At 39.6% G+C, this 23427-nt stretch overlaps 1 protein-coding gene across 4 annotated transcripts in view; it reads right to left on the bottom strand.

Moving 5' to 3' along the window:
• The window catches only part of LOC126457716 (arylsulfatase G-like), a 125269-nt gene that overhangs the window by 37049 nt on the left and 64793 nt on the right, over positions 1 to 23427 (bottom strand). For all 4 annotated transcript variants that reach the window (XR_007585513.1, XM_050094252.1, XM_050094251.1 and 1 more), the window contains exons 6-7: positions 19479 to 19666; positions 14994 to 15169 (exon numbers count right to left, since the gene is read on the bottom strand). Coding sequence is in view for 3 of the 4 variants with exons in the window: in XM_050094252.1 (XP_049950209.1) it covers positions 14994 to 15169; positions 19479 to 19666 (364 nt within the window). In the remaining variant the exon portion in view is untranslated. The remainder of the gene's footprint in view (positions 1 to 14993; positions 15170 to 19478; positions 19667 to 23427) is intronic.

Genomic DNA, 23427 nt, shown 5'->3' on the forward strand with positions numbered 1-23427 from the left:
GGATGGTGATCTAGTGAGATCAAACTCATTTGTATTGACTTTCAACACTACAAAACTTCCATAGCATGTCGAGGCAGGTTTTCTTCACCTAAGCTTGCAGTCTTACATACCCAGTCCAATGCACTTTTTTAATGCCAGTGCTTTGGGCACGTTAGTTTTGGTTGCAAGGGAAAATCCAGTTGTGGCCAATGTAATCAGGCTACCTACAACACAGCCTGTTGTTCATCTCACCCAAATGTGTAAACTACTCTGGGGATCACTCTATCTGAAATAGGGACTGCAGTTTCTTCCCTGAAGAAAGAGAGATACAGGAAATTAAAACAAGCACATTCTATATGGTAAGGCCAAGAAGATCTGTAGGGCCATGCAGGCCCCCAAGTTTGCTACCCCATTTGCTTCTGTTCTTAAACAGTCATTCCAGAAGACTGTTGTTGCTACACAAATGGAGATTGTTAGTGGCAGCATTACTACCTGCTTTTTTTTTTTTCAATGCAATTGTGCTGCTCCAGTTACTTTGAAGCCCCTACCTCCTCCCGGAGCATCAGAAAATGCCATGGTTGCCATCACTGCAAAGCTCCCTGCCCCTCCAAAGGTTCTGTCTTGTCTACTGTCCAGCACTGCCACGATCTGCTCCACAGTTGTCACTTCAAAGCCTTCCCAGACAAAAAAAAATCAAAATCCAAAGCAAAGAGCCAGCAACTGATGGGGACAGGAAGTAAGCAGTCTGACAAGGTCAATAATATCACTCTCTCTGACATTTCTCACAATTTGTCTTTGGAGGCGATGGACCTTGATGTCAGGGCATTGATCTCATCCCAAATGAGTCTCCACCCACTACATGCTTCCCACCCTGGCAGAAATGTAGGATAAAAGTGTAACCCCCTTGATAAATGGCTCCCATACTACAGTGTAATATTAATGCATTCAGGACACATGTGGAGTAACTGATGCTCATAACACAGGAATTCCCCCTGTGCTTGTGTTTGCAGTGAGCACATTTTAAAGCACCTGATGCCCCTGTAATACCGATTTATACCCTCCATTGCAATGATGGCCAAGGGAGGGTTTGCTATGTTTGTCAGTAACACACACCACTCCTCTGTTCTCTTATTGGTTGCTGACCTACAAGCTGCAGCCATTGCAGTTCATTTGGGTCAGAAGATCACTATCTGCATATGACACTTACCTCCACAGGATGTGGTGTGCACTAAGATTCTCACAGATCTTGTAGAATAATTCCCCTACCCATTTCTCCTAGTGGGTGAGTTGAAAGCTCATAAATATTATGGACCTCGAACTGTACTTGCTCTTGGGGTTAGTCTTGAAGGACCTCATGATGTCTCAGGAGCTGTGGATCTTCAAAATAGGTGTCAAAATAGGTGGTCCCACTCATTTCTTGGCTACTACTGGGTCAGCTTCAGCCATCGACCTCTCCTTCTGTTCTCCAGCCCTTGCATACTCTGCTCAGTGGGAAGCAACTGATGACCTTCATTCCAGTGACCACTTCCTACTGTGGATCCACCTACTAGATGGAGCATTACATGAACAGAGTAAGAACTGGTCATAGCAAGCATTTATGGACTCCATCAACCGTTCTACTTGTTCTACAGAAGAAAGGGAAGCCATCAGCAGAGTTTCCAGCAGACACAGTCATTTACCAGTAGTGGCAGTGTTGAAACAGGAGAATCTCCAGACAATGCCCAGAGGCATCACTCAGACAATGGCAGAGTATTTTGCAACAACTACTGCCAAAGCCAGTCAGGCTCTGGTGCTCCACTGCTATCATGTGACTGTAGAGAAGGGCATGTTGGATGTCATATTCAACAATTCTGAGTTGTACAACTGACCTTTCTCCATGTGGGAGCTGGACTTGCACTGTCTGATACTCCTGATACTGCACCCAGTCATGACCAAATCCAGTACTGCATGCTTTGACTTTTCCCAAGAGTGTCACAGGAAATCCTCCTTGATTGTTTTAATTTGATATGGCAATCAGGCCAGTTTCCCAACTCGTGGAAAGAGGCAATTTTGGTGCCTCTCCTCAAACCATGAAAAGACTGCACATGTCCCAGTAGTTACCACAGTGTTACTTAAATGAACCATGTAGGAAAGACTCTGGAATGAATGGTTACCCATCATCTGGTCAGGATTTTAGAGACCAGGCAACTCCTTAGCCATTCTCGGTGAGGATTCCAGAGATTTCAGTGCACTGTCAACAACCTAACCTCACAAGAGGCAGCTATTCAGCAGGCTTTCCAGAGTAAACGTCATTGTCTCTTTATATTCTTTTACATTAGTAAGATGTTTGATACTATCTGAACACACAGTATTCTTGCACAACTCCATCAGTGGGGCTTTCATGGCCACCTCCCTCATCTGTGTACAGTCTTTACTGTCTCAGTAGTTATTTTGGTCCCTCGTATGTGACACACTGTTGGATTGTTTTGAGCAGGGGAATGGTGTTCCTCAGGGCAGTGTTTTAAGTGTTAACCTCTTAGCCATAGTCATAAACAGTATCATATCTATGATAAGGAGTCCTGTATAGTGCTACTTATTTGTGGGTGATTTTGCAGTTTTCTGCTCCTCCTCCAGTGTTGCAACAGCGATTCATCAGTCACAGCCTACAGTTCAGAAGTTAGAGGATTGGGCTGCAATAATGGTTTTCAATTTTCCGCAGATAAATGTGAGTGTGTTCATTTTAATCATTCTCATTGTACTTTTAATTTACTTTACTTGGATAAGAGGGACACCATTCTACATTTCAAAGACTCACTGAGGTTTCTGGGCCTCATGTTTTCCGCCAAATTGTCATGGCGACCACACCTTAGAGACCTGAAAGCCAGAACTCATAAAGAACTGAATATCTTAAAATGACTTAGCCACAGGTCTTGTGGAGAGAACAATGTGAGTCTGCTCCAGTTTTATATGACTTTCATGTGATCATAGCTTGACTAAAGATGCACAGTATATGTATCTGTGAGGCTCATTTATCTGAAGATTATTGACCTACCCACCAGTTGGCCAAGGTGCTTATAGGATGTGCCCCATACCCAGTCTATGTGCTGACAGTCGGGAACTGCCACTCACCATATGGTGACAGCTCATCATGGTGCCTCCTCACTGCTCTGAATTCATCTGTGTACCAAGTTGCATGGCTGTCTGTGGAATGCCTTTCCTCAAATTTTCCACAAGTAACAAGGCCATTTGGGATACATATGCAATGAGTGTTGGAGTCACTTGGCATGGAGCAAGTACAACCTTGAATCAAGGGTTTTAACTGAAAAATCACCTGTTCTCTGGTTATTGCAGAGACCCAGAGTGATTTTAGATTTAGTGCTGTACAGGAGAGATTGTACTCCTGTGTATGTTTTTAGTACATTGTTTTATGACTTTTTAATTGAGCACTACAACTCTGTAGCTGTATATATGCACAGATATGAACAGGTGGATTCCATCAATCACTCTGTTGTTTTCCCTGAGTATATCCTCAAGATCTGACTGCCACAAGACTTTACTGTCTTCAACATGCAGTTAGACACAATCTTGCAAGCACTGGAGTAGATGAGATGTGTTTTGAGTGCTAAATTCTGTATCTGCTCCAATTCCCTGAGAGCCCTTTGCTCCCTGCAGTGCTTGTGCCCAGCACATACAGCAGCCCAGTGTGTCCAGGATGCCCTCCTCTGACTATGAAAGCTGGTGAGTGTGGGGGGGGGGGGGATGTTTCTCCGCTGGGTGCCAGGGCATATGGTTACTGTAGGGAATGAAAAGGTGGATATAGCAGCCAAGGAGACACGTCGTGATCCTCAATTAGCTCAGCATGCCATCCTCTTGCATGCTCTCGCCTTGCTGTTCAGGTACAGATGAGTCAATGACAAGAAGAACAGCTGGAAGTGGCAGATAATAAGCTGCATCTTGTCACATCCACAATGCAGCCATGGAGTACCTCCTTCCAGCCATGCAGGTGGGACGAGGTCATCCTCACTTGCCTTTGCATGGGCCACAGATTTATGCTGCATGGCTTCTTCCACCGGCAAGAGGACTCTGCAATATGTGGTGCTCATGGTGTACAGATCACACTGCACCACATTTTACTAAGACTGTGTTGTCTTTTCAGACCACAGGTCAGCATCTCACTTACCAACAGATTTGTCATGTTTGCCAAATATACGTTTGCAATATTTTGCTTTCAGTAATGAAGCCACAATTAAGAAAAATTAGGTTAGCATTGTTGTTTTTCAGTATTTTATAAAATATGATGTATATCCTATGTAGAAATCTTTTTTATTGTATATGCCAGTTTCAGCATAAAATAAGCAAGGTTTTGTGGATAGTTACTCATATTAATGTTAAACTTTTAATTGTTAATTTTATAAATTTGGACTGTAGTTGTGTTGTCTTCATTGTTAAAAATGTATAAATAGGACGAGCACAAGGCTCAGAGGTGCTCAGTTGGAGACAGTTTTGAGACGCAACAACTGTATCGCACATCTGCGCAATAATCTAATTGTTGTAATACAGTATTGTGACTATGTAGCCTGTTATGTGGAGTGGGCTCCCACTAAGAAAAAGTGGTGCAGTTTGTCATAAATAAACTACTACAAAACAACTTGGTACCTGGATTATTTCATGGTATTCACGTAACTTGATCCAGTTAGCAGATGAAGTGGACAGGGACAATGACTACTTCAGCAGCAGCAGCAGCAGCAGGAAGCTGATTACTCCGAGTTACACCAAACTAAGATATGTATAAACAATGAACTGAACTATACATGTGTCACTGCAGAACTAATTACTAAAGTGCAATGTTTGGAAACTGTTCTAGCACTAAACATATGCATTTGTCTCAAAGTTATCTTTGAGTGGTGGAGGCTAAAGTGATCAAAAGATACCTCCACGATCATGCATTCTTGATGTCTATGAGAGACAACTGTAATGACAAACTTTTGAGATTTCTTGTCTAAATCAAATAATCTCTTTCAATATCAGAATTTTTGCCACAATTGCAATTTCGAACAGATTCGTTACAGCTGCAGCAGTTATGACATAGGGTAAGGTTCTGAACCTGACAAATCCACTACTGTACTTGTTCCACAAACATTTGGATATATTACCTCCTAAGAACATGACCTTCCCAGACAATACCTTGGATCCCAACCTACTATGCTCTCTGAATGAGCTTATTGCAGTGAAGAAAGGGAGCAAACGTTTCAACATAAACAACAGTACTGCATTGGATAACACGACAAAATCTTTGTGATAGGGATTTTATCTTTGAATACCAACTTGATCCTGGTTTTCATTTGAGCAGGCCATATCTATTTACAATGGAAAACCACCCATCCTACTGAACTCTCTGCTTACTGTATACCAACAAGTGGGTCACACCTAGAGTGTAATAAGTCATAAAGATAGCAGTCATCGGACATTGTGGATTGGACTAGGCTAATGGGAAATCAATTGAAATGATTATAAATTGGTTTCAAAAGAAAATGTAAAATGTGCAATGTAATGCTTAAGTAATCCATAGATTTAGTTGCAGCCTATGATTCAGTGGACTGAATCTCCTAGCAGGCTACAGAACCTGTTATCAGGAAGGCCAGAGTGCTGCCTTCAAAATTTGGCTGCCAGGACCAGAATACTGCTAAGCCAATCTGATTCAAGACAACAAGTTTGGCACTCAAACGAGTGAGGTTACCACATGTCAGGGCCTGACACTGCACTGTGTGTGCCTCCCTATGAGACTGGAGGCAAACCCCATTTGAAACATAGCTGGTGAAATTGGCATAAAAACTAGCTATGTGGACCTAGCAGTACTTGTTTTTAGCTGCTGTCTGCACCAAGAACAACTTCACCTCAGCCATCAACCTGATATGTGTCATTCAGTCTCATCAACAACTAATCACTGCCTCCATTAGCCACTGATCTATGGGCTGCACCTAGGCTTAATGCTGCCAGGGCCCGAACTTGCACCAACCAACTGAGCTGGAACCTCTTGCAGACTGTTATCAAGAGACTCCTGGGCACTGCCAAGGGGGTCCTCGATTCACAGTCGATGGCTTGATGTGTCCTGCACCTGACCTTCAGCAAGCTGTGAACTGACCGTCACACTTGCACTCTGCCGTGGGTCACAACCATATGCTCACCAAGATACTACTGGTACACTTCTACTTTGGCTGCCTTCCTGCCTTGCATCCTCACACTGGCCAGTGCCCACATGCTGCTGTGTGTTTTGCTGAGGTAAGCTCTGCTGCCCAGGGTCTGCATACACCATTGACGCTTCGCCCATGGCCCGCCACCTAACTCATTATTCTGAGACATCTTCCTGACATATTATGGTGTCAATAACTATTGCACCACCCTGACACCATAACAGATATAACCTTTTCTAAAATTTTTGAGAATGCTGGCAAAAGTAAAACTGGATGGAACTTTGATGGTATTTATTTATCTCCTTTCTTATACAAAGATTTAAGTTCTGCATGTTTCACCCATTTGGGAAATTTTTCACTGATAATTGACTGGTTGCACAAATAACTTAATATGTTACTTAACTCAGAAGAATACTCATTATTTAAATGTGCTAATATTTTATCACAACCACTAGATTTTTTCTTTTAATTATTTTATGGGGACATTACTTCTGCTGGTGTAGTAAGGATCACAGTCAAATTACTGAAGTTATTTGTAATGGCTGGTCTGAAATATTTTATGACAGCATCTACCAAATTTAAAAATCCCATCTTTCCAGTGACAGTTATTCTTGTTGAAAAGTTTTGCAATACTATGAATGCATCTTGTACTAGGCTAATGGAAAAGCAATTGGAGCAATAAGTACAAATAGATGTAAAAAGAAAGATGTAAAATATACTGTGTAACATTTAAGTAATCCACAGATTTAGCAGCAGGTTGCAGTTCAGGTGGACTGAATGTCCTAAAGGTGCTGTCTGCTACTCTTAATTTCTGGTTCTGACACTCATCAACTTTCAAATGCAGTTAGGACTTTAGCAGTAAAAGTGTTGTATTCTTCATTCATGTCATGAGCACTGTATACATCACTCAAATTCATGTCTTTGAAGAGCTTCCTAAAATAATCAATTTTTGGCACACTGACTACTCTCTTGAACTTAGATTTAGTAAATTATGTATCCTGATTTAACAAAAGGACACATACAGGGTGTTACAAAAAGGTACGGCCGAACTTTCAGGAAACATTCCTCACACACAAAGAAAGAAAATATGTTATGTGGACATGCGCCCGGAAACGCTTACTTTCCATGTTAGAGTTCATTTTATTACTTCTCTTCAAATCACATTAATCATGGAATGGAAACACACAGCAACAGAACATACCAGCATGACTTCAAACACTTTGTTACAGGGAATGTTCAAAATGTCCTCCATTAGCGAGGATACATGCATCCACCCTCCATCGCATGGAATCCCTGATGCGCTGATGCAGCCTGGAAAATGGCATATTGTATCACAGCCATCCACAATATGCGCACAAAGAGTCTCTACATTTGGTACCGGTGTTGCGTAGACAAGAGTTTTCAAATGCCCCCATAAATGAGAGTCAAGAGGGTTGAGGTCAGGAGAGCGTGGAGGCCATGGAATTGGTCCGCCTCTACCAATCCACCGGTCACTGAATCTGTTGTTGAGAAGCGTACGAACACTTCGACTGAAATGTGCAGGAGCTCCATCGTGCACGAACCACATGTTGTGTCGCACTTGTAAAGGCACATGTTCTAGCAGCACAGGTAGAGTATCCCATATGAAATCATGATAACATTCTCCATTGAGTGTAGGTGGAAGAACATGGGGCCCAATCAAGACATCACCAACAATGCCTGCCCAAACGTTCACAGAAAATCTATGTTGATCATGTGATTGCATAATTGCATGTGGATTCTCATCAGCCCACACATGTTGATTGTGAAAATTTACAATTTGATCGCATTGGAATGAAGTCTCATCCGTAAAGAGAACATTTGCACTGAAATGAGGATTGACACATTGTTGGATGAACCATTCACAGAAATGTACCCTTGGAGGCCAGTCAGCTGCTGATAGTGCGTGCACACGCTTCACATGGTATGGAAACAGCTGGTTCTCCCGTAGCACTCTCCATACATGGATGTGGTCAACATTACCTTGTACAGCAGCAACTTCCCTGACGCTGACATTAGGGTTATCGTTAACTGCACAGAGAATTGCCTCATCCATTGCAGGTGTCCTCATCATTTTAGGTCTTCCCCAGTCACGAACAATAGGCTGGAATGTTCCGTGCTCCCTAAGACGCCGATCAATTGCTTCGAACGTCTTCCCATCGGGACACCATCGTTCTGGAAATCTGTCTCGATACAAATGTACCACGCCACGGCTATTGCCCCATGCTAATCCATACATCAAATGGGCATCTGCCAACTCCGCATTTGTAAACATTGCACTGAATGCAAAACCACATTCGTGATGAACACTAACCTGTTGATGCTACGTACTGCTGTGCTTGATGCTAGTACTGTAGAGCAATGAGTCGCATGGCAACACAAGCACTGAAGTCAATATTACCTTCCTTCAATTGGGCCAACTGGCAGTGAATTGAGGAAGTACAGTACATACTGACGAAACTAAAATGAGCTCTAACATGGAAATTAAGCGTTTCCGGACACATGTCCACATAACATCTTTTCTTTATTTGTGTGTGAGGAATGTTTCCTGAAAGTTTGGCTGTACCTTTTTGTAACACCCTGTATGTCATGGCCAGACAGGCCACTGCTTATTGGATTGTAAATAAAAATTTTGTTCATTGGACTTTTCTGTAAAGATATTATCAGTAACAATAATGTAATTAACATTAAAAGTGATCAGGAAGAGACTACTTCAGTGCACAAAGAGCAAGTGACAGGCATGATAACAAGGGACAGGCAGTCCTCTGGAAAGAAGGTATTGTAAGATGAGGAAATATCAGGTACAGGGATAAATTTGAATGGGAACGGTATGTTTTTCAACTTATGTTGATATCACCAAATGCAATCTTTTATTTCATGTATGTCTTTTGCTGTCTACACTTTAGGTATTGTAAAGCAGATTTGAACACAGATTGTTACACTTTGAAGTGGAGTGCAGCAATTTTCAACGGATTGTATAATTTATACAAATGCTTTTGTAATTGTACTAGAAGAGAAAAATAGTGGTAAGCATGATTTCCTCATAATTTACTTATGTAAGTGTTAAGAATGAAATGTGAATGTAGTTTGCCTGCATAACTCACTTGGAATAATGTCTAGTAAACTATTAACAAATATCTACATACAGTGGGGGAACACTGGACAGTGCCGCAGACTTATGGAGGGTCGCTTGGAGCTCTTCAGAGGTAGAGTTATGACCCTAAAAATCTTGGAAAGAGTGCTGCTGCAAGAGCAGGAAAACAGCCATACAGGAAGGCATCAAGCAAATGTTACATATCATATTGAACATTTGGGAATAAACACATGAGTGGAAGGAAACAATTAAACAGTTAGTTTGCCGGAATCGTAACAGAAGTGGACACAAAAGGAGGGGGACTCAGATTTCTGCATCCATATCAGTGCAACAAATCTGTGTGTTCTTTTCTGTGTGATTCTAGATGATGGTACTGAAGGCAAACACCAGTCAATACCAGAAATATTTTTTGAATTTTTGTCACGTCAATATTATCTCAGCTGCTTTTCTGAAAATTTTCATGTAATTTTATACACAATATGTTACACTTCAATCAAAAGTTTATGACAAAAAGTTACTTTATTTTCACTGTTACAATTGACATGTAGTCAAAATTGTTTTTTTCAAAATATTTGAAATTAAAAAACATTTGGCACACTTAAAATTTTTATTATTAATTACACGATCTAGTACTGTTTATTATGTTTATTTCTCGATTCATGTATAAAATAATAATCTAAACCAATAGAAATTCACTTGTCAAGAAAAACTGTAAATCCTTTGGAATATTGTTATTACCAGAGTGGGAGAGCAGTAAGCATGCCTCTGATGTGATCAGATGTATTTTTTTAGTTTGGATGAGCAATGTAATTTTGGCTTTGTTAATGTGAAAATTCAAAAGACAGTGTGATATAGTAAAATTTAATGCAATAAATCATCATAAGAACAAAAATTCTGCAGAGACATACTTCATAATTATTTAGCACCTAAAATGTGAGAATTTCAGATTCAAGAATCAGACCCATGGACATGAAGAACTGGAGCCAAATATGTGAGAAAAGATAAGTAAAAAGTTTACTGTAAATCTTACTCCTCTCGAATCTTATGATAAGACTTCACCATCATATGATTCTTCAATGTCATCTCAAATATCTCACACTTTTTATTGTATGAATTTAATATTCGTTGTGAAGCTACCTTAAAGAATATTAAAATTCCATCTGATATTACCCCATCTTATGGTACAACCATAGTGAACCATTCAGTCATTCTGATGTGTTCAAAAAACCATTAAAGATGATGGACTGCAGAACATCAAACTACGGTAGCCAACAATAGTTAAGGGACACAGTAAGCAGACACTGTAGAATTGTTTGGCATTGCTGCTGTAGAACTTCTGAAGTTTTTTTCTTTCCTCAGGATGTCGTCATTATATTTACATATTATGTATTGTAATAAACTGTGTTGTGCAGTATAAGTACAGAAATGTGGGTCATGACCATTTCACAGGTATTAACTGTGAACCTGCTATTGTATTAGGAAATGCCAGAAATATTTAGTGAATAAGCAACAAAATGGAGCAATGGAATGAAACAAAGGATTCAGGATTTTTGAACAATAGCATGATTGAAAAGGAGGTGAACTTCATGGACAGTACTGCAACCTGTGCATTGTCATGTGAGAATCCAGAAAAGGAAGAATAGTTGGGTAGTGAATGACAATTAATTATAGCTAAGATACAGTTGTGATATTAATAGAAAGATGGAAACATGTACAAATGAAGAAAGGGGTAAGGTAGGCCAGGTAAAGAATAGAAGACAACACAAAAAAGAGGTATAGATGTTAAAGAAGATGAAGGAAAAGAAAGAGTTTTTCAGGGTGTTAGTTCTTAGGCATGATGAAAGTATGACAATGTCGGGAAAGTCTACAAGACAATGGTAAGAATGCACAAGAAATATCAGGGACTGAATGACCAGATAGAAACTGCCAAAAATGAACTCACTAACAACAGTGATAGGGTTAAGAAACCAATCAGAAACATTTAAAGAAAGGAATACACAACTCAAACAGTGGTCCTACATTTGTATGGTGTAGTGATACACAGATAGGATTTCTTAGAAGATATTCACTCAGCAAATTTGAGCTGAAGGTCTCTTTATAATCAGTTGCATTTTTACAAGCTTTTACAGGAAAATACTCAATTTCTTTGTGGCAATTTGACAGACAATTTCATGAACATATTAAAAAAGGGAGCCAGAAATATTAAGACCACAGTCAATAAAACTGAATGTACACTGATGATCCCATGTTTAGTCTGAGCATAGTCATTTCATTTCCTAAATCTTTGACCAATTTCTTAGATCAATATTGGTCACACACACAACCCAATGACAACTATCAATAGATACCTACAGAAAATGTGGTAGAAAATCCAACACAATATGAGATACTTTATTGAGACAATGGGTGTGGGTTCCTGTTGTCCTGTCCTGTTGTCATGTCCTAGTTCATGAACCACGGGCAATGTATGAGTGGCCAAGTAAGTGGTCCTGACAGTCGGGATACCAGTTACTTTGGAATAAGGGTGGGCATCTTGGACATATTCTGAGTCATGGTCACCTTTGTGCTCAGACGGCAAAGACTACCAAATCCACCGGTTAGTCCCTCAACCGTTAGGGGTAACACTCAATGGGATTCAGGGCAAGTAAGGCTAGCAACCTGCTTCCCTGGTACTTTAAATATGATGCTGGCAACAATCAGAGCAAAATGCCTCAGACCTTTGGAGGTGACGGAGTCCCACCTCTAATTGACAAACCAGGGACTCCTAAGATACGACTCGGCAAACGAATGGTAACGAGATGGGGAGCTATTAATATCAATGGGGGCTACTCTGGGAAGAAGGTAGAGCTGGCAGAGGCTGCAAGTAAGATGGGGTTGGACGTTTTAGGTGTTAGTGACATTCGGGTAAGGGGTGAGAAAGAAGAGGAAGTGGGAGAGTGCAAGGTCAACCTGTCAGGAGTCAAAGCAGGAATAGCACAATGGGGTGTAGGGCTTTACATCAGGAAAGAAATGGAACCCAGCATAGTTGCAATAAGTGGATGGATTTGACAGTGTCTAGCAAGAAAATTAGGATTGTGTCAGTATATTTGCATTGTGAAGGGACAGACCAAGATAAGATGGATAGGTTAGAGTAAAGGACAAGGACAGTGTTCTGCTCATGGGTGATTTTAATGCCAGGATTGGAAATCGAACAGAAGGGTATGAAAAGGTTATGGGTAAATTTGGAGAGGATATGGAGGCCAACAGGAATGGGAAACAACTCTTGGATTTCTGTGCCAGTATGGGCTTAGTAATCACAAACTCCTTTTTTAAACATAAGAACATTCACCGGTATACTTGGGAAGGCAGGGGAACCAGATCTGTCACTGACTATATAATAACAGATCAGGAATTCAGAAAGGCTGTGAGGGATACAATGTGTATTCAGGGGATTCTTTGATGACACTGATCACTATTTAATCTGCAGTGAAATTGGTAATGTGAGGCCAAAAGTGCACGAGGTCAGGTCCATATGTAGGACGATAAGAGTGGAGAAACTTCAGGATAAGGAAATCAGGCACAAGTACATAACAGTGATCTCAGAAAGGTACCAGTTAGTTGAATGTAGTCAATTACAGCCATTGGAAAAGGAATGGACAAGGTACAGGGACACAGTACTAGAAGTGGCTAAAGAATGTCTTGGAACAGTAGTGTGTAAAGGTAGGATGAAGCAAACAGCTTGGTGGAATGACACAGTCAAGGCAGCCTGTAAAAGGAAAAAGAAGGTGTATCAAAAATGGCTACATACTAGAACTCAGGTAGACAGAGAAAGTTATCTTGAAGAAAGAAACAAAGCCAATCAAATAATTGCAACATCCAAGAAGAAATCTTGGTAAGACTTTGGAAACAGGATGGAGACTTTGGGTCAAGCTGCTGGAAAGCCATTCTGGAGTGTAATTAGCAGTCTGCAAAAGGGAGGTAAGAAGGAAATGACAAGTATTTTGGACAGGTCAGGAAAACTGCTGGTTAATCCTGTTGATGCCTTGGGCAGATGGAGGGAATATTTTGAAGAGTTGCTCAATGTAGGTGAAAATACGATCAGTAATGTTTCAGATTTCGATGTACAATGGGATAGGAATGATGATGGAATTAGGATCACATTTGAGGAAGTGGAGAAAATGGTCAATATATTGCAGTGCAATAAAGCGGCTGGAGTGGATGAAATTAAGTCGGAACTCATCAAATACAGTGGATGTCAGGTCTTAAATGGCTACACAGGATAATTGAAATGGCGTGGGAGTTGGGACAGGTTCCATCAGACTGGATGAAAGCAGTAATCACACCAATCTTTAAACATGGAAACAGAAAAGATTGAAACAATTACAGAGGTCTCTCTTTAATCAGTGTTGTGGGTAAAATCTTCTCAGGTGTTGTTGAAAGGAAAGTGCGAGTATTAGTTTAGGACAAATTGTATGAAAATCATTGTGGGTTTATGCCTCTTAAAGGTTGTCAGGACCAGATCTTTAGTTTACAGCAAATAATGGAGAAGTGTTATGAGTGGAACAGGGAATTGTATCTATGCTTTATAGATCTAGAAAAGGCATATGACAGGGTTCCTAGGAGGAAGTTATTGTCTGTTCTACAAGATTATGGAATAGGAGGCAAACTTTTGCAAGCAATTAAAGGTCTTTACATAGTTAGTCTGGCAGCAGTTAGAGTTTACAGTAAATTGAGATCATGGTTCAGAGTAGTTTCAGGAGTAAGACAAGGTTGCAACCTGTCTCCACTGTTGTTCATATTATTTATGGATCATATGATGAAAACAATAGACTGGCTGGGTGAGATTAAGATATGTGAAAGCAAAATAAGCAGTCTCGCATATGCGGATGACTTAGTTGTGATGGCAGACTCGATTGAAAGTTTGCAAAGTAATATTTCAGAGCTAGATCAGAAATGTAAGGACTATGGTATGAAGATTAGCATCTCCAAAACGAAAGTAATGTCAGTGGGAAAGAGATATAAATGGATTGAGTGCCAAATAGGAGGAACAAAGTTAGAGCAGGTGGACGGCTTCAAGTACTTAGGATGCATATTCTCACAGGATGGCAACATAGTGAAAGAACTGGAAGCGAGATGTAGCAAAGCTAATGCAGTGAGTGCTCAGCTACAATCTACTCTCTTCTGCAAGAAGGAAGTCAGTACCAAGACTAAGTTATCTGTGCACCGTTCAATCTTTCGACCAACTTTGTTTGGGAGCAAAAGCAGGTGGATTCGGGTTACCTTATCAATAAGGTTGAGGTTACGGATATGAAAGTAGCTAGTATGATTGCAGGTACTAGTAGATGGGAACAATTGCAGGAGGGTGTCCACAATGAGGAAATCAGATGGTGGGGTCATGTTACATGCATGGGAGAAGCAAGGTTACCCAAGAGACTCATGGGTTCATCAGTAGAGGGTAGGAGGAGTCAGGGTAGACCAAGGAGAAGGTACCTGGGTTTGGTTAAAAATGATTTTGAAATAATCAGCTTTAACATCAGAAGAGGCACCATTGTTAGCACTGAATAGGGGATAATGGAGGAATTTTATAAGGGGGACTATGCTCCAGACTGAATGCTGAAAGGCATAATCAGTCTTAAATGATAATGTTGATGATGATGATGATGATGATGATGATGATGATACTGAAACAAAACAGTCTGTGCAATTAATTTGACATTTAAAATTATTGATAAATATATGTTGTTCTTTCTTACCTCTATGTATCCTGGCCATAGCACTAAGCTGGGAACTCTGTGACCACCTTCCCAAACAGTTTGTTTTGCAGCACTTCCTCCTCCACCTCCATGCAACACATCTCGCTGCCATGCTCCTACAAAGGGGCCACTTGACCCAGATAAGTCACATTTTACTTCCCATGGTCCATTGTCACCTAAAGCGAGAACAAATAAATTATAGTTTTCATTTATAGCAATGTTGTTAATACTTAAGTAATAGTTTCAACAATTCTGTGAAATTAAGCATTTTACACTGAGAGAAAAGAAGGCAAGTAATGAACAAATTACACCAAAGGAGCAAATTCAAATTCAGAATTGCAAAACATAAAATGTGGATTGCCACAGGATTTGGTACTGGGTGCATTCTTGTTTTTGATCTACAAGAAAAATCTTTTAAAGGCTTTAAAGGGCCATTCAAAGATTGTAATGTTTGCTGATACTGCAAGCACACAACTGAATGGCCCTAAACTCAACCATAACAGAACAGCTATGATGAAAGCTGAACAGGCCAGTAACTGGTTGACAACAAGAAACTTTTCTCACAAAGACTTACATAATGTAATTTATGTGCCAATAAACTGTTGGTGTCATAAACTGACATTAATAGTCATGTACTATATGAAACACTGTATGTAAAATTCCTTGCAGTCCACTTTGATAACAAGCTATAATGAGAACACACAGATAAATTGATCAAAATGCTCAATCCTCATGGATAATAAATTGGAGTGGCACCAGCATGTGGAAGAGATAACCAAAAGACCCAGTACTGTCTGCTTTGCACTCCTAAAATCTCTTTATAGTATGGAAGGGTGCAACAAAAATATTGCGTTAAGTTGATAACTTGCTACCTTGCATAAACCTCTTTGGGGACCTAGAGATTACATTCCAATACATATAGTCCCTAATTGTATTTGCAGTGAATGCAGTACGAACTCTGCAAATGCCAACCACAATAGAAGTAAACATAATTTCTTCCATAAGTTTTACTTCCCTAATTGGGGTTCATAATGGTGTTTTACACTCTGGTGCAGAAGTCTATAACATGTTTTCAGGCAAGAAATTTCAAATCCCCAGATATTCAAAAACACAGTAAAGGAATACTTCATTAGCAACTCCCCATGCCATATATCAGAGTATTTGGGCTCAGAGATGTAAATACCACATCTCTCTAACATTTGTATTAAATAAATCTGGATTTTGTCAATATATAGCTAGCATGTAGTGTATTGTGTGAGGTAAAGTTTTTGTTTGAAGTATTAATGACAATATTGTGAGTGGGACAGATTGCTGCTCACCATATAGAGGAGATACTGAGTCACAAACAGGCACGCCTAAAAACTGCTAAAAATGAGAGCTTTCCACCAAAAGGCCTTTACTTTAGTAAACACACACACACACACACACACACACACACATATTCATGCAAGCACACTTCACACACACATGACCACTGCCTCTGGCCACTGAGACCGGACTGTGCAGGATGGAAGAAGCAGTCTGAGTGGTAGAGGTAAGGAGGAGGCTGGGTCAGGGAGGAAGAGAGATAGCAGGGCATGCAGTTGGGGACGGTAAAGTGCTACTTGTGGAAGCATGCAAAGATGTGGTGGGGACAGAGTAGGGCAGAGGTGTAGTCGTGAAGTAGTTAGACGAGGGGGGGGGGGGGGGGGCGCTGGGAGTGGAAAAAGGAAGAAGTAGAGGAAAGGAATCAGAAAGACAAGTAGAAGAGAGAGAGGGAAAGAGGGAGAGACACTAGTGAGTGCACTGGTGGAATAGAATCACTCTCTCTCTCTGTCCATCCACCCCCCCTCCTCCTCCCATTTTCCACCCCCACCCCCCCAACCTCCAAACTGCACCAAGCTGTCATACACTGTCCCCATCAGGTCTCTGCATACTCTCACCACCCCTGCTCTGCTATCCCTCCCCCTCCCCAACCCAGCTCCTTCCTTACCTCCACCTCACAGACTGCGTCTCCCACCATGCAGTCACATGCAGGCTGGACCAGAGACAGTGGTCATGCGAGCATGAGTTGTACTTGTGTTGTCCACTTTAGAAGAAGGCCTTTTGGCTGAAAGTCCACATGTTTAGCAGTCTTTTGGTGTGCCTGTACATGACTCAACATCTCCCCTATATTCTAAGTGGCAATCTATCCTTTTCATAGTATTTTCATTATTCCATTCTGGATTTTCCATTGTTTGTTTGAAGTAGTAGATAGCAGCTGAGTAGTGTAAGAGAAGAAGCAGAAGCATTTTTCAAAGCAGTTGTTTTTTATTTTCCCTAATATACATATATAAAGTAATCTATAAGTAATTATCAGTACTTCTAGACGTAATTATCAGTGTGAGTAGTTAGCACTAGTCATAATTTGTTGTTGGTATATTTTACAGAAGTAGCCAACAGGGGTAGTCATAAATTTTGAATTATCATCTTGAACAAATAAAGTCAGGTAGTTAATTTTTTGTTTATTTGCACATACATGTCTGCAGTCTTGGTACAAAAGGAAATCCACAAGCCAAATTACCACAACATCCTGCTAGAGGAACCCAAACAAAATGGCACCTACTATCTCCAATTTAACAATAAATTATGCAATTTTGTTTTTACTATGCCAGTGGTGAGCTATCGTACTATGGCACAGTAAACTCAATATGTACCAGAACTGCAGGTATAATTATGTGACTCTATCTTCTCAAGCTGCTGTTGGTTGGAAGGGTCCGTATGGCACAGGCTGTGAAGCAGTCATTGAAATGAAGGATATCATGTTTGGCAGCATGTTCAGCAAGACGACATAGAATTTTTGTGGTTTTCCTAAATCAGTACCAGGGAAAAGTGGGGGTAGTACCAGTGAAAAGCCACAGACAGTTTCCAGACCCAGCTTTGTCCACCTCAGTCTTGTGCTGTATCTCTAATGACATTGTCATTGACAAGTCATTAAGCTTTATTCTTTCTGGCTCTACAACAGATCAACAATACAGCTCAAAATATGATGGCCACCTTCAGTTCCAGAGACAATGTTGCAATTACTATACGAGCTTCAACAAACTCAAATGAGCAATTCGTGAAATCTGCACACTACCTGAATGCTGCTGGAGAGAAACCAGCTTTGAAGCATACACAGTATATGATGAAGCCAGCTGGGATCTCTTTACTTCCTCTCTTGCCTTGCCATCTGCTTCCTTAAATTCATTTTATTTTCATTTTTGCCTGAATATCATTAACATGCATGAGAAAGGTTGGCCCTCAGTCTTAAGGATTATAGCACCAGGTCTAATTTTGTGCTTGGTTTTGTTCATATAATCGATTTCCTAATTTATTTTCACCATTCCTAGTTAATACCTTTTGTTATAGGGTGAAATCAGTAATTGTTTTGCAACTTAGATTCTATTGTTGACTCATAAACAAATATAAATTCTGCAATAATTAAATACATTTGGAAGAAGAACTACAAGGATTCTTAAAGTATTTATGTGGCTCTAATTGAAAACATATTAGCAAAGTCAGCCCTTAATTAACTCCAAAATAATTACCATGTTTGTCAAAAGTATTGTTTGTATAACTATATCTGTTAATTTCATTATTTAAACAAATAATTTTGCCAGACCTTTGTGGTAGAAGAAAATGTTAAAAATAAGTTTTTTTTATGTATTCAGTTAATTGAATGAGCTATGTTTTAATTGTAATTTCTGTAACTTAAACATCAAACAATGTATAGTTTCAGTGCTGTTTTGAGAGGATATATAATGGACTGATTTTTGGTCCTGAGACAGTCAGTGCATGGCCAATTTTTAGAGGGGAATTATGTACTGTTTCAAGTAACAACAATGCATCAACTTAACAGTGGAAAATGTGTGACACAAACAGGCCACATGTTAGATCAAGTAATGACAATGTCTGTTCAATTTATTTGAGTAATAGCGTCACACATACCTTATTATTCTGCAAGCACTGTGAAATGTGTGGTTAGGTTTTTACTGCTCACAGATGTTCAACAACAAACTATGGTAGCAATATGCTGATGTTTGCCTGCAATCTATTAATGAAGCTTATCAACATTTCCCAATAGCAAACAGGCCATATAATTGTGTAATATTGGGGGGTTGTGAACAATGAAAGTAAAGAACTGTGAAATGTAATTGTGCAACTATCGGCTACGTTATTTACAGTAGTCAGTGTTGAACTTCCACCCCCCCCCCCCCCCCCTCCATTTTTTCATGTCACAAGTAGACACCATTTCTTCCCAATTACACATGTCTCTCAAAGTCAGCAGAGTTGTTCTGGGGAACTGGTTGTAATGTGGAGTTTGGCTTCTCCACAGACTCAGGCTTATTGCTAGAATAGGGATCAATAATCCTCCCCATAGGCATTCTCTTAAATTGCTGGTCATAAAACTAGAAACCTTTCCATGAGTCTGAAGAATTAATCTCAAAGACAATTTCATTTTGTTGTTTGGGTTGGAGGACTTACTCAGAATCCAAATCAAGTTATTTTTACTATATCTCATAGCTGTTCTCACAATTTTTCCAATGAGCCAATCCATCTCAAACAAGGTATCAGCAAATATGCCTTTTCCAGTAATATTTTCAAATATAGGGCCATGGGCCAATGGTACATGTATGTGTGACAATGCAACGTACATGAAGAAAGGCTCCTTCCTGAAATGAGAGAAAGATTATGTAGGACATTCATCGGTCTCCCTTGAGAAACATGAAATAATAAACATTTATACACATGATATTAAATAAATGAAAATATACACTCTGCTCATTTTACAAATTTAAAGTAAGAAAGGATCACAGTTGCACCAACAGTCTAAAATTTCTTGCATTGAATGATTAACAAGAGACACACTTTTTTGCTTTATTTCTTGTCTCATAAATTTCAATTACAGACATATTGCCTTTTCTACATTTTTCTTGGCTTATTGTTAATTTAAAGGAGAAAATTTTGTTAGAACTGAAATCTACTGACTTAGCTGCTCAACTGGCAAAGAAAACAATCAGGTAGGAAATCAATTTTATTTTTACTATCATTTTCTATGATGGACTCCATTAGTCTCTTATAATTATCTTAGGATCCCAAAAAATATGTCTGTCAGATGTAGGTGTATGATACCTTCAGTACAAAAGTGTAAAATATACTTTCTTGTAAACCACATACACTGATTTCAATATGATTGTGATATGAAACTCTAATTTCATTCCCCGTACTTGTTGGTGATGGGACGTTAAGCAATGTTCTTCCTTCCTTCTCTAGTGAATTTTAAAAGTCCATTAGTCACTAAACCCTAGATCAAATTATAAATTATATAGAATACGACAAGACAAATGTATGTTTCTAAGCTAATTTATGTTTGAAAAGCAGAATTTTTTTGAGTCATCAGTCTTCTGACTAGCGTGATGTGCCCAGCGTGAATTCCTCTCCTGTGGCAACCATCTAAGCTACCTACATCCTCAATTATTTGCTGGATGTCTTCTAATCTCTGTCTTCCCCTACAGCTTTTAACCTCTACTCAGTGTTTTTCGTATACTCCTTCCCTCGCCGATTATCCAGAGAAATTACTCGTTCCTTACCTTATCAGTCCACCTAATCTTCAACATTCTTCTGTAGCACTACATCTCATATTCTTTGATTCTCTACTTTCTGGTTTCCACACAGTCTATGTTTCACTACCATACATACAATGCTGTGCTCTCAGATATTTCATCCCCAAACTGAGGCCTACGTTTGGTTCTAGCTGACTTCTCTTGGCCTGGAATACCCATTTTGCCAGTGCTAGTCTGCTTATTTCCTTTTTGCTCTATCTGTAATGGGTTATTTTGCTGCCTAGATAGCGGAATTCCTTGACTTCTCATTTCTGCTATTTCTCATTGCTTTCATCTTGCGTTGATTTACTCTGAATCCATGTTCTCTACCTATTAAAATGTTCATTCTGTTCAACATTTCCTGTAATTCTTCTTCACCTTCACTGAGGATAGCACTGTCATCAGTGAACCTTATGATTGATATCCTTTCAGTTTGAATTTTAATCCTGCTCTTGTATCTTTCTTTTATTTCTGTCATTGCTACTTTGATGAATAAATTGAACAGTAGGTGCAAAAAACTACATCCCTGTCTTACATCCTTTCCAGTTCAAGCACTTCATTCTTGGCCACCCACTCTTACTGTTCCCTCTTGGTTCTTGTATATATTATATATGATGCATCTTTTCCTATGGCTTACCCCTATTTTTCTCAGAATTTTGAACATCTTGCACCATTTTACAGTATTGAACACTTTTTCCAGGTCGACAGATCCTATGAATGTGTCTTGATTTTTCTTCAGTCTTGCTTCCATTATCAAACACAATGTCACAACTACCTCTCTGGTGTCTTTGCCTTTTCTAAAACCAAACTGTTTGTCATATAACAGATCCTCAATTTTATTTTCCATTCTTCTGAATATCAGCAACCTGGATGCATGAGCTATTAATCTGATTGTGTGATAATTCTCAGACTGGTCAGCTCTTGCAGTTTTTGGAATTGTGTGGATGACATTTTTCTGAAAGTCAGACTCATACATTCTGCACACCAATGTGAACAGTCATTTTGTTTCCACTTTCCTACAATAATTTTAGAAACTCTGATGGAATATTATCTATCCCTTTGGCCTTATTTGATCTTAATTCTTCCAAAGCTCTTTTAAATTCTGATTCTAATACTAAATTCCATATCTTTTTTATATTGACTCGTATTTCTTCTTCTACCACATCATCAGACAGATCTTCCTCCTCACAAAGGCCTTCAGTGTACTCTTTCTACCTATCTGCTCTCTGCTCTACACTTAACAGGAATTCACATGCACTCTTAGTGTTAACCACCATATCTTTTAATTTCACAAAAGGTTGTTTTGACTTTTTATATGCTAAGTCAGTCCTTCAGACCATAATTTCTTTTTCGATTTCTTCACATGTGTGTGCACATTTTCACCTTAGCTTGCCTGTACTTCCTATTTATTTCATTCTTAAGTGATTTGTGTTTCTGTATTCTTGAATCTCATGGAACACCTTTGTACTTCTGTCTTTCATTGATCATTTGAAATATTTCTTCCACTACCTATTGTTTCCTTGCAGTTACCTACCTTTTACCTACATTTTTCTCTCTAAAATTTATGATTACCCTTTTTGTCCTCTTTAACTGCCTACAGAGCTATTCATTATTGCAGTATCTATAGTCTCAGAGAACTTCCAACATAACTCTTCATTTCTTAGTATTTCTGTATCCCACTTCTTTGCTCATTGATATTTTGTGACTAATCTCTTAAACTTCAGCCTACTTTTAATCATTACAAAATTGTGGTCTGAGTCCATATCTGCTCCTGAGTATGCCTTACAATCCAGTATATGATTTTGGAATCTCTATGTGACCGTGTAATCTAACTGGAATCTTCCCGTATCTCCCAGCCTTTTCCAAGCATATCACCTCCTCTTGTAATTCTGATCTGAATATTCGGTATTACTGGCTGAAATTTACTGCAGAACTCAATTAGCCTTTCTCTTCTCTCATTTCTACTACCAAGCTTATACCCTCCCACAACCCTTTCATCTACTCCTTCCCATACAACCGCATTCCAATCCTCCATGACTGTTAGGTTCCATCTCCTTTTATGTACTGAATTTCCTGTTATAGCCTCATATACTTTCTCTGTCTCTTCGTTCTGCTTGCAGTGTCAGCATGTATACCTGAACTATTGTTGTTGGTGTTGACTTGCTGTTGATTCTGATAAGAACAACCATGTCGCTGAACTGTTCACAGTAACTCTCTCTCTGGCCTACCTTCCTGTTCATAACAAATTGTACTCCCATTATAACTTTTTCTGCTGCTGTTGGTATTAATCAGTCCTCATCTAACCAGATATCCTTGTCTTCTTTCCATTTCACATCAGTGACCCCCACTAAACCTAGACTGTGCCTTTGCATTTCCCTTTTCAGACTTTCTACCTTCCCCATCACATTCAGACTTCTGACATTCCATGACTCAACTTGTAGAATGTTATCCTTTCATTGGCTATTTGACCTTTTCAAGGCCACCTCCCCCTTGGCAGTCCCCTCCCAGAGATCTGAATGGAGGACTAATCCAGAATCTTTTGCCAATGAAGAGATGATCATTACACTTTTTCAATTATAGGTCACATCTCCTGTGAATACACATTACATGTCTTCAATGCAGGGATTTCCAAGGCCTTCTGCATTCTCATGCTATTGATCATTGTTGAGTCTTCCACATTTAGGGGCAGTTTCCCACCCCAAGGGCAAGAGAGTGCACTGACTCTCTTCCACTCTTCCACTCCTCCATACTCTTTGACAAGGCCATTGCCAGTATGAAACAGCTGCTGATTGTTTTTATTTCAAATTTAAGCAGTGGCAGGCTTCAAACAT

The sequence above is a fragment of the Schistocerca serialis genome, chromosome 2 (genome assembly GCF_023864345.2).
Source record: "Schistocerca serialis cubense isolate TAMUIC-IGC-003099 chromosome 2, iqSchSeri2.2, whole genome shotgun sequence".
NCBI classification, from domain to species: domain Eukaryota; kingdom Metazoa; phylum Arthropoda; class Insecta; order Orthoptera; family Acrididae; genus Schistocerca; species Schistocerca serialis.